The following is a 12,682-nucleotide window of genomic DNA, read 5'->3' on the forward strand; positions in this document are numbered from 1 at the left end:
TTATGAAAACCAATTAATATGCAATGACTAACGATTCTTGGATTAATGGCATAAGAACCTGGTCTTAAATGTTGTTGAACACAACCGAATTGTTGATGCACGATGTGATAAGCAAAAACGTACTATTTAAATAATCAATTCATAAAACAAACAAGATCAAATAACATATTTAACCAAGTTCTTAACCATTAAAGCACAAAGAATCTGATCAAAGTCAGTTTACACATGAAGTGGTCACGAGGGGGGGGGGGGGGGGTTAGCCAGCCTCCGCATCATGAACACAAAAATCATCCAAAAAGGTTTAGAGAGAAACCTTCCTTTTGTAGAACCCTAAATGCCGTCCAAAAACCAAAAAGTTTTATGCCAAGGCTAGTTTTTTTAATCATCCTAAATCTATTTCATGCAACCCAAAAATAAAAAGTCGAAATACTTATTTTCGAAAACAACTTATACGCGATTCAAATTTATCTAGTACAAAGGTTTCACTACACACTTCGCTGCATGTCCAAACTTTGTATGCACCCGAAAACCACAATCAGAAAATAAATTACGATGAAAACTAATTAACTGAATAAAAAAATCTACCAACTGCATTTCTAAAATACAATAGCTACCAACACTTGAGCACATATGTAACTAAATTAAGGCTCAATTTTCTATTCCACATATATCCTGTCTGATACCCTCATCCAATCATCCTGCACAAATCTACAATATTAAAAAGAGAAAAAAACATTGCAATGTTACTCTTCTAATATATCTAGTTGCCTTTAAATTAGGGATGTATTTATACCGAATACGAGCTAAGTGCAGCAACAACTGAACCCGTGGTCTCGAGAGTCGAAGCTAGATCTGGTAAATCTTTCAATGCAGGAGTGACCTTCAAAGATGGATACAACCAACTTTTAACAGAATCCATGAAAGAATTCGGGTCAAAATTCAAAATAGCATCCCAATCAACTTGACGTCCTTCCGGTATGCTTCCAGTAAACTCCATATTAGCAGCTAGAAGAAGTCCAATCATCACTGAAAACCCAACAACAGCCGAACCTCGTGATAGTGGCATGCAGTTGTACCTGATATCAGAACCACCAAACGTCGTCATTTTAGAATATCTAATCAAGAACTTATATTAAGTTTCAACAGAATAAGCCTTTACCAGTAATATGTCATCCTTAGTATTGCTTCTCTGACATTCTCAAGTCTACCAAAATCATTTGACCCGTATGTCTCACCACAATACGCATTACACAACACCTGCCAATCCAGTGTGTTTTTCATTAAAATGCGTACATATTTTTTACTAAATATATTTCAAATCAGAGTGCATACCTCCCAGCATGATGTCATCTCTGCATCAAAATGATCCCATCTAGCAGGCGTGCACGGTGTCCGAATTGAAAAGTCAAATCCACGTTCTCCTCTGAGGTGGCATAAACAAACAAGTAAAAAACTAGCAACAAGAAAAATACATCGAGCAGTTTAATGTAACTTACGTTTTAACTAGAGTGATCCTTGTTCCTTCCAGTCGTTTCCTGAAAAAGGTAAAAACAATGCAATAATGAAAAAAAGATACGATAAAGCAATTATAATTAAGTAGTTCTTACTCTTCAAAAGCTGTACTATTGCACCAAGTAGCCAACCAGAAATCTTCACCAACAACTTTGTAAAGATCATCACACGACTCGGCTTTCAATATCTGCACATTTATATAATTAAAGAAACCATCTAATAGTATTAATATATTGGGCATATACCATAAAAAACCAACATACTTTATGCTTTTTCCAGTAAAAGCCTTTCAACAATTTTTGCACATAGAAAAACAAAATAGTTTCTGATTTTCTCTCGTAGAAGTCCCTTAACAATATTTTTCCCATAAACAACATACTTTCTGTTTCTTGTCATAAGATTCCCTGAACATGTAAACTTTGAAAAAAGTTTCTATGATTAGATGAAATCATGAATATATTATTTGACAAACTACATTATAATGTCAATAAAAATCATTTGTTTATAACTTTTTACGACTTTAAATTTATACAAACCATTTTATATGTTTTTAGGTTTTTATTTTATTTTGAGTTACATCATCCACGCTCATGTATTTTTATTATATTATTTTTGAAAGATTGCTATTATCAACTTACTGAATTTAAAAATAAAACAGAAAAGACAAAACATTAAACGGACATTGCTTTGCCACGTGTCCAATTGAAAACATTAGATCATCTCAATTCAATTCTCATGCAGCATTAATAAGTAAAAAAATCACAATTTTGTTCAAATTTAACATGTGGAGGGACAATAATGTCTAATACTAATCAAGGGAATTTTATGAGGAAAAAAAAGTATGGTTGTTTTTTATGTGTAAAAATTTGTTAGGGGTCTCTTATGAAAAAATACAGAAAATATGTTCTTTTTATAGTATTTGCCCGAATATATTTGGTAAGTTTAGAATAGTAAAACTCACCTCTTCTAGTTTTCCATCTTTTGATAAATCAATGGTCCCATCAGCCTTATTATACACAAACCCATGTTCCTTGACTACTGTCTTTGCAACATCTAATGTTCTTTGAAAATGTGGATAGTAGCGAGTGACTTTAGCTTGCCCAAGAATAAGAGGCGTGTGAGATCCAAATCCAGTATTGAACTCCTCACTTAATTTGTTGACCCAAACAACCGAGTCACATGGCTCAGAAATCTGTCTCCATTTCACAGCCATTGAATAAAGATGAAGCCATGAGAAAACTGACTGTCCTGTTGACTTCTCTTCCAATGCACTTGAAGTTGAAGTTTCTGAGATGCTGTTATGGCTGGGAATTATTATTCTCTCTTTTCTTCGGGGCCGCCTTCCACTTTTAGATGTACTCTTATTAGAAAACCACCATTCTGATTGCAGTGAACGCCAAATCTTCGACACCTTTTGTGCTATCTCAATAGCAGCAAGTCCCGCCATCAGATGCTGAAAACAAATGGAGAGGCGTGTAATTATATTATTAAGATAATAAAAAAGTGAAATTGAATTTAAACCTTAAAGACATCATGATAAATCACCTGACGCCTATTAGGCAAGAAGCCTTGGCAATGATATTGGATTGATTTGCCAATACGATCAGCAGCAAGCAGAAGTGCGATCTTTGGTTTTGTTAAGTTAAAATCTTGTTTCTTCAACTTTGCTTTTCTTAGAGGAGGTTGTCTGAAAACTTTCTCACATACATTTTTGGGATGTAATCTTTTGCACCAGTATTCCTGCAAAGAATAAATATTAGGTACACCTCTTCAACCACATGACAAAAGGCCAAAAAAAGTTAGCATGTACCTTAAACAGGGGGTCAATATCACCATCTATATCAAACCAGCAAAATTCACTATTAGCTTTTGCAGAAGTATACAAGGCCATTTCTTTCTGCATCAGAGTTCAATAGTAATTGGTTATCAATGGATCAGGCATTGATAAACAAATTTGATGTGCAAAAATAAAAAAAATATAAATTTTGGAACCTGATAGAAGGCCAGGCATTGAAGGACAAACTTGTCCATTGAGTCTAGCTCCAAATCCAATGCAGCATCATAATCCTTTACCTGTTACATAAAACAAATATCACCATCATTCAGTAGATACGCTAAGAAAACTACATCTGTGTAGCAAACTTTTCAGTGATAGGAAGTAAACAGCATATCATACAGCTTCTTTATATTCTCCAATAGCGTGGTGGCAAGAAGCCCTTAGATACAGACACTCTATGTTTGAACTCTCGATGCTTAGCCCAATCGTTAAATCTTTGATAGCATTCCTGCAACAATAGTTGAAAATATGGACACTTAGATAAGTAAAACAATATGATGTAAAGTTGAACAAAACCAAACGAATTCATTATTAAAAGATCAAACATATAATTTGATATGATTGTATTTCTTAAAATATAAGCTGGAGTGTGTATTAAGAATGCCGGTGTGTGTGTTTGGGAGCCTTCTAGTCAACACACCTGTGATCTCCCATGGCATGAAGTAACAGTCCACGCAGATGATATCCTTTAGCAAACCTATTTAAGAATTGCAAGTTTTGTATCATCTTAAACCTTTCAGCAGTATAACATGGAAAACTGGGCAAATGACAGATTCATTAAACAGCACCGAACCTTTACCTTGCATCAATTTGCAAAACCTGTTTAAGGCAATCCAAAGCCTTCATTGAATCTGCCAAATCTTGATACAGCTGATAAAAGAATAAACACTCACAGTTCAGCACATTGTCTAGCTACTAAAAGGGTGTAAAAGGGAAAGAGTGACAATTTAAATAGTATAAGATCTTTTGCTATTTATAATATAAACCATATAAAGTCAGGAGAGGATTCTAGGTCCCATCATCTTTTATTATTATTTTATCATCATCATCATCATCATCATCGTACTCAGTATATCCCACCAATAGCAATGCTATGGTAGGGTCTGAGGAGGGTAAGATGTAGACAGCCTTACCTCTATCCCATATGAGACCCCCGGCTCGATAGTAGTTTTGAATCAAGCCTTGGACATAAGACACATAACACTCAATCATCGGGACACCGGCTGATTGGTGCATGTGCCCTTGTCTTTCGGCTATCAACGCCACCACATGATGCCTGATTAACCTTCCGCCACTTTTAACGTTATTTTCACGTGATTAGTAAAATAACGTCAAAATTAGTGCAATTTTTCTTTTGCCCACCCAAGGGTTCACACATATATACATTATATGTGCGCACCGCAAGCAGGGCGTTTTATTATTATTTTATATGAACCATATAAAGTCAGGAGAGGATTCCAGGTCGCACCAAAATGTTAAACAGAAAGAAATATAAGTGATTCAGCATATGATGTACGGGTAAAGTTAAAATACAAAGGGAGACAAAAATGAGAAGTGTGAGAAGGATTTGTGACCACACAAAAAGCCCCTTAAAAATAAATTCAATAAAAATTATAACTCAAAATATAAATAAAAAACGAAAAAAAATTAAAAAACTAAAATGTTTCCGCCATCATTCCTGTTCAAAAAAAGATAATAAATAAAAAAAATTGACGAAAAGACAATGACGAAAATGAACAGAAGACACAATTATAACTAAAAAAAGACAATAGATCGCAAAATATAACACAATGCCGAACATAATATAGCACAATGTTGAGTAATATAAAACAATATAAAGAAAAAAAGACACAATGTCAAGGAAAAAAGACAATCAATGACGAATATAAACACAAAACACAATGATAAACAAAAAGACACGACTTTTTTCACTTACCATTGTGTTGTTTTTTTTATGAGGACGAGAAAGACGGTGGAAACATTTTTGTGTTTATACATTTTTCATTTTTTTATTAAATTTTGAGTTATGACTTTTTTATTTTTTATTAGGGTTTTTTTTGTGGCTAGAAATCCTTCTCATCCTTCTCATTTTTCCCCCTTTGTAGAATAACTTGACCCTATGATGTATACCTGAGCTAAATGACCCCATGCCTCAAGAAACTTTTCATCAATTTGAATTGCTTTCATATGCGCTTCCTCAGATTTTTTATATTCACCAACAGATGACAGTGCCAGACCCTGTAAAATAATTCCGTCTCAGTATTACTGTATTACACAAAACAATGTAATAAAGTAATGATTCAATTTCACGTGCCACTAACCAAGTATGTGTAAGCTGATTTGTTATCCTTATCAAGTTTTACACATGCAGACAGGTCCTCAATGGCAGCATAGAAATCCTTGAGCTTAAAGTTGACAATTCCTGCATCAGATTCAATGTTCAAACCATGTAAATACAGTTAAAATCAAGAGACTATCAATAAACAGAAAGCATATATATAGAAGATAAAAATAACAACTATAGACAAGATATCCTCAAATGAAGGGTAAATTAACCCAGGCTAACTATCATACCCCTTTCATGCAATATATCTGCTGAGTCAGGCTCAAACTCTAAGGACTTGGTCAAATCTGCAATCGCCTGTACAATAGCTTTATTAGATGCAAGAGACATACATAAACAAATCTAAGAAATGAGCATTATGCTTGGTGAATGGTGATACAAGATAATCACAACTAAGAATGAATCAATTGATATTCAACATTTTACAGCATAATGATAACTAGGTGAACAAACTGAACAGTCTGAACGAGAAGAAAGAAAACCTGACCTCACTAGATTCTCCTAAAGCTGCTCGGGCCTGCCCTCTTCGTTTCCATGCCTCACAAGCTGATGGATTTGATTGTATAGCCTATAAAAAGATAATGTAAGGGAAACGATAATTAAACGGCACATGCTATGTATATTGAAGCAATGAAGCTTTAAGTACCTTTGTAAAATCAGCAATGGCTGAATCGAGCTCCCTTTTAAATGCATAGGCTGTTCCCCTTCCTATTAGTGCTTCAGGGTAAGTAGGATCTTCTCTTAAAATCTGTACATGACAAAACAGGATAAGGGAGAGACGAGGGAAGAAATCATCAATGCAAGTGTTACAAAATCATGAAATATAGTCCATATTCAGATAGGTATGAAAAATAACACAATTCTTTAAGGAAGTTTAACCTGGTCAAAGATGGATATGGCGCGAGCATACTGTCCCTCATTCACCTATAATAACAGAAAATTCACTTCAAACCAGACCATTCAAACAGAATAAAGGATAAAAAGAAGAGAAGAGAAAATTACAAAAGAAAAACAAATGGGTAACGCAAGACAATATATTAATGCATACTGCACTAAGGTTTCTAGTGTACATAAGCATACAGACGTTAATAGCTCACTATGGAAACAGTTTTGGTGGCCTTATACTATCATGGACATACTCTAAACAGGGAAACAAGCCTTATACTATCATGGATAGGGTTTTTTTTTTCTAAGATCACCCATGTACCAACTAACAATCATGTCCTCCAAAAAAAATTGTCATGAATGAATGAAAGATGTAAGTGAAGTAAAAGTTAATACATCAGAAAACCTTCATGTAGCTAACATTTGTATGAATCTATAAACTAATCATAAACCAAAGGATAAGAAAATACGGTAACAACAAACCTGGGCAATTCCTCGTGATAATCGGAAATCAACATTTATTGACTTGGACTTTGAGATCCTAGTAACAGAAAACTTTTTACTCCCCTTAGAATCATTACTTGGTTCACTAGGCATGTCAGGTATATCACTTGATTTACTGGGAACTAAGGAAATTTTAGTAATCGAATCAGGTTTATTGCGATTATCACTAGTACTACCACGTGCTTCAGATCTGGCACCAAAGTCAATGGATATGTTGCAGGTACCATTTTGCTGTTTTCCATTATTTCCATTTTGACCCATGTGAAAACCTTTAAAACCCTCCACTTTTTCTTTCTTACTAGACCCATTGGGTATGTAAGATATCTCATTTGGCTTGCTTTCTGTCTGCAACACCTCACTTGAATCACCACAAGGTTCAGAACCAACACTTGAAACAACACGAGTATTACAAGTTTCACTAGATTTGCAAGAATTAGTAGGTTCAGATTTGGGTATCACACATTCAGATAACTGCCTAGCATCTTTATCATTGGAAGCAGCCGTGCTCTTTTTTGCAGCGGTCAAAAGCTCTTCCAGCTCAAGAAGCTGCTTCAAATCGGTAGACTGACGAACAGCATGTTCGTAACCTTGTTCCCAAACCAATACAGCATCATCTTTCCTTCCCAATGCAGAATATGCACGGCCTAGACCACAATATTGGATACAACTTTTAGAAGAATGTGTAAAACCTTATTTAAGATCCCAAAAGGAACTTTGAAGCAGATAAAACAAATATGCTCACAAGAACTAGAAGTGATGAAACATGAATCACTTTAAAAGCATAGAGCTCAGTTTGATCACAGAAAAATCTTATGCATCGGTATGTATACAATATATTATATTGCACTGGCACTATAAGAAGTTTATGACCAAATGGCATCCTATATTTTTGTGTTTGAGCTGAAGGGACACATGCCTGAGTTAGGAACCACTTAATGCCTAACATATAGAAGTACAACCAATTTATTGATGCTCTAAGACACAATTTCTAGCAAGAATACTGCAAAAAGTCTTTTATTGTGTAGCTTCTGCCTCCATTAGCAAGAGTTTCAATTTGTAATGATGGGCATTTCATCAAAGTGCAGTGTCTTGAATTTCAAAATTAATATAATATAAATAAACTTAGAAAGGTCTCTAGCATCAGATAAATCCTCATTTCACGCATTGCAGATCATGTATTGTTAGATAACAGAATGGTTAATGTAATTCTTTTAATCCACATGGGAAATGCACTCAACACAAACTCTCTTTGCACACAAAAATATCAAAATTCTCAATGGAATTGAGTAGAAATTGCCTTTGTCAAAGGTTGAATATGACCTCTCATGGTCCCAAAATGCTTAGCATTGACTAACATATAGATATATTATGCAGCCACCTATGCATCAATCCTCTTTTCCCTTTTTCGGTGTGCCAAGAGGTAGATAATGAGTTATGTTTTCTTTATCAGCACTTCTGTGAAGTAACCCATCAGGTTTAAGCTATTCTCAAAAAAATTAATTAATTAATTAAGGTCAGGATACACCTAGTACTAAGGTATTTCCTTAACTTCACCCTGAAGTAAAAAAAAACAGAAAAAAACAAAGAAATAGGAGACATGTGACAGTGAGTAAGAGAGATTTCAAGCTTCTGTGCCAATGGTTTTGAGCATACACTATTCATAACTATTAGCAAGATTGAGAATCCAAGATTGTTCCATCTATAGAAATATGTCCTGCCTTGGAAAATTCACATATACAAAAAGACATGTCTGTGTCCCAAATTAGACGGGAAAGGTTTCAAAAGGAAAAAAACAAGAACCTATAAAGTGAAACCTAAAACAAAACAAAACAAAACATATTGTATTGAACTTCCTATCATCAATGTTCCAGAGAGTTTCGGGGCATAGATAGCATCTTTCCATGCTCTCCTAATTCAGTGGTCTACACTACTCATGGTAAGATTGAGGACAATTATGAGACCTAACAAACAAGTGCATGTTCATCTAACAAACCATGTCTATACAAAACAGAAGCAGATAAAAGTGGATACATATCAAAGTCAGATATATCATCACACATAAACAGCAGTTGTACATTGTATGACAATGAGTTAAAAGACACAAGGTTTCCAGAACAGATAATCTACTGGATCATCATGCAGTTGCTAGAATTCATATCATGTGCTTAACAATCACATGGGAGGAGTACGAATTTGGTATGATGCATGCAATCAAGAAACATGGGCGTATAAATAGTCCATCAAAAGAATACAAGTTGTGTAGACTGATGAATAAATAGCAGATGTCTTAGTCTTTGAAGAACTCTATATACAACATAAGACAATGCCTATCCACAGAGCCATATCAAACCAACACTTATGAAACTTAAAACCAAAAGTTCAAATCTTTTAATTAAACCGAACCATAAATTTAACATCTTACATCTTAACTAGTTGAATGCTCATCAAATCATAACAAACTGTCTAACACATACCCAAAACTTTAAATACTAATGTAGCATGGTATTATCACATACAAATCCAGAAATTTACTAGCATGACATTGAAATTACTGAATTTACAATTTAGGTTTAGTTACACAATTGTTTCATTAACCAACAGAAACTGGTTATATGAATATTCTGCAAACCTGTAGGCTAAAGTGTAACACGTATCAAGATTCTAGAAGTGATAATCAGATATACTCATGGTTGTAAAAATCTCGCCTAGGCGCAGATTAATCGTTATTCGGTATCCTATCGACTAGTCGCCGATAAATCGCTATTTGGTCAAAATCGGTCAAAGTTGAAAAGTTTATATATAAAATTTGGTATATAATGTTTGAAAAAGTACATATAAATTCCAATCCAATTAATCGCTAGTCCCTAGCCCACGGTCCGACTAGCGCCTAACGAGTTCTACAACACTTATACCTATGGCCACACACACACACACACTAGTAGCTATTAATTCATAACATCCTAATTATTAAGAAATTAGGTCACAACAAATCATCTGCTTGTGTCAATTTACAGTGTTGGCAATTAATCGAACAACTGTATGAGAATAATAAGTATAATAATATACCTTTTAAGATGTAAGCTTGAAGAAGAGTAGGATCAAGGTGCAGCGCCTTATCACAATCCTTAACGACATGTTTATGAAGCTCCAATTGACTATAACAGTACGCCCGATTACTACAACAACAACATCAATTAGAAAATAATAATAATAATAATAATAATAATAATAGCAAATCCAAGCAAATAATAATAATAAAGGTAGAGACCAGATATCCTGAATAAGAGACGACTGCGAGAGGAGATTATCGAGGACGCGAATGGCTTTGGACCAGTCGCGAGAAGTGCAGAATTTGGCGAGTTCAGCTCGTTCAGAAGACATCGGCTGCAGATCGGTTGGTTAATTGGATGTTGTGGTTAATAAGAGTGGTGATGTGATAATTAACGGGATGGGATGGATGGATGGATGGTGGCGGGCGTTGAAGGAATCGGACGGTACGGCAACCAGTGAGTACACGTGGTGGAAAATGGGAACAAGGGATAGGGTGAATGGAGTTAACGCCGTTATCATTCCGTTTGGATTCAACCACGTTGAATAGACGTGACTCGGCACGTGGGAGCTGGGTTATTGGGGTTTTTATCCTTTTTTAAGTTTTTTTCTAAAAATAACCGGAAACGTTGTAAGTTTGAATAGGGAAATTGGGTATCAGTGAACCGGAAAGAATAGGACATGTAGTATATACTCTATGATAAGACATGAATAATAATACGATAATATATGAACACAAAACATGTATATCTACACATGACACGAAAACTTATCGTGTATATGTATTCCAAACCCGAATACGAACTTGTTAATTCCAGGTATACACGATAAGACACGAACCTGCCGGAGAATCAGAGAAGGGCTCGGTTGTTCGGTGAGGCACCGCTGCAACTGTGAAGAGACTAAACTGCCGGGGAATCAGAGATGTTGAGAGGTAGACCAGAGTCGAAAGGCTGCGACTACCGGAGATGTGGCGAGAATTGAAAGGCTACGACTACCGGAGATGTGGCGAGAAACCACCACCTACCAGAGTTCCGGAGAGGGAGAATCGGAGAAGCGTTTGTACACCGTTCTAATTATGATGTTGGATTGGAATTGTGTGTGTCGTTTCACTTGTTTGGTATAAAAATTTAAGGTTAACCATTTAGAGTGTTGACGGGTGGTCCATGGGACAACCCTTAATTGATTTAAAGCCGTAATAATCATGTTTTGAATTGGTTTATTTGGTGGAATTAGATGACTACGGTGTGTTCGGTAATTTGTAGGTACAAATGAGGTTCCGGAGCTATTATGGTGTATAACGAAGAAACCAAAGGAACCGACGAGTCAAGAAGATCAAACAAGTGAAGAAAATGAAGTTTCGTGGCTGAAGTTCACCGTGGCTCACGGTCTACACCGTGAGCCACGGTCCAAATGAGCAAAAAGAACATATGCCACCGTACCGTGGCCTCTGAGGTGACCGTGAGGATCACCGTGACCCACGGTTGAACCGTGGGCCACGGTCCGGAGTCGTAACTGCCATTTTTCTACTTATTTTATGACATTTTTCCATGTCTTTTGGGATTATCTTTCATTCTCAACAACCCTAGAGACGATTTTGGAGTCCAAGGACACTATTGTGGTGATTGTGATTATTAGTTTGATGTTTGTGATTCATTCCTACAACCTAATTGATATGGTGATGAATCAAACGATGTGTGGTTAATTCTGTTTATGTTCTCTCCCGAATTGTAAGGTTTTCAATTGAATACTTGTGAATCGTTTATGTTATTTGTGGGATAGTATTTTGATTTTATGATTGTATTGCTATGGTGATTGTGAGTTTGATTAGTAATTGTTAGTAAAGTTTAATTCGTGTTCTTGTCTATCCGTTTTTGGTGCCATAGGCAATCGGGATTTATTGGAAAGGAATTGGGGTTAATTATACTAAACTGATTATCGAGTGACAACCTTGCGTTTTTACAATCCAAGTACTTAGTCCTCTTTTATCACAATCAAATGCATTTTCACGAACTATGTCTATGTAGTTCATCCCAAAAGTAAACGTTAACTTGGTCAACATTGGAAACCTGAAATCGGGAGAGAGCATTCTTTCTTATATTGTTTAAAACTCGTTTATTGTTTTAGTTAATTTTGTTAATAAAAATTCAAACAACCAAATCATTGAATTTACATTTTGCACTTAGATTAATTTTATAGCTACTCAGTAACGCATTTTCCACAAACTCTAAGAGTTCGATACCCACACCGCTATCTATTTAGTTGTATTTGGTTTAAATTTGAATGAGTCTTCGACCTCACGTCAAGTGTATGATATATTGTATTATTATATTTATTTTATAAAACATTTAATAAGGTACTAACGAGTACTTAACAAGTAAACGGGTATTTTACCCGTTTATACACGAAAATTAACAGGTTGATTCGTGTCTACCTGTTTAGTATACGAAATCTGTTAAGACTATACATGACACCTGCTAAAGTCGTGTAAGTTTATGTCATGTATTTGTGTCTAAATTGTCAGCCTCTTGAATAGAAGTAACCATTTGTAG

General features: G+C 35.2%; 1 protein-coding gene across 1 annotated transcript; it reads right to left on the reverse strand.

Moving 5' to 3' along the window:
* Window positions 1–306: 306 nt before the first annotated feature.
* LOC143622739 (suppressor of RPS4-RLD 1-like) lies at window positions 307–10,733 on the reverse strand. Its single transcript, XM_077093801.1, has 22 exons — window positions 10,351–10,733; window positions 10,149–10,258; window positions 7,062–7,726; window positions 6,573–6,617; window positions 6,340–6,441; window positions 6,181–6,261; window positions 5,924–5,990; window positions 5,671–5,771; window positions 5,480–5,587; window positions 4,149–4,219; window positions 3,990–4,046; window positions 3,689–3,797; window positions 3,505–3,585; window positions 3,323–3,409; window positions 3,058–3,252; window positions 2,474–2,965; window positions 1,608–1,699; window positions 1,497–1,535; window positions 1,333–1,423; window positions 1,160–1,257; window positions 769–1,076; window positions 307–698 (listed from the first exon to the last, which is right to left on the reverse strand). The coding sequence occupies exons 1-21, from the start codon at window positions 10,461–10,463 to the stop codon at window positions 788–790; spliced, it is 3,093 nt and encodes a 1,030-aa protein (XP_076949916.1). The 5' UTR covers window positions 10,464–10,733; the 3' UTR covers window positions 307–698; window positions 769–787.
* Between the last annotated feature and the right edge of the window lie 1,949 nt (window positions 10,734–12,682).

The sequence above is a fragment of the Bidens hawaiensis genome, unplaced genomic scaffold (assembly GCF_021521415.1).
Source record: "Bidens hawaiensis isolate Kalapana, Puna unplaced genomic scaffold, B.hawaiensis_p1.1 tig00003241_1, whole genome shotgun sequence".
Taxonomy (NCBI): Eukaryota; Viridiplantae; Streptophyta; class Magnoliopsida; order Asterales; family Asteraceae; genus Bidens; species Bidens hawaiensis.

Excerpts from the sequence above, each read along its gene's own strand:
- LOC143622739 (XM_077093801.1), bottom strand. The coding sequence starts at position 10,463 with ATGTCTTCTGAACGAGCTGAACTCGCCAAATTCTGCACTTCTCGCGAC. Across the intron at positions 4,220-5,479 it reads CATGGGGTCATTTAGCTCAG|CTGTATCAAGATTTGGCAGA; the intron begins GTATACATCATA and ends TTCTTTTATCAG. Across the intron at positions 3,586-3,688 it reads TTGGAGAATATAAAGAAGCT|GTAAAGGATTATGATGCTGC; the intron begins GTATGATATGCT and ends TTTATGTAACAG.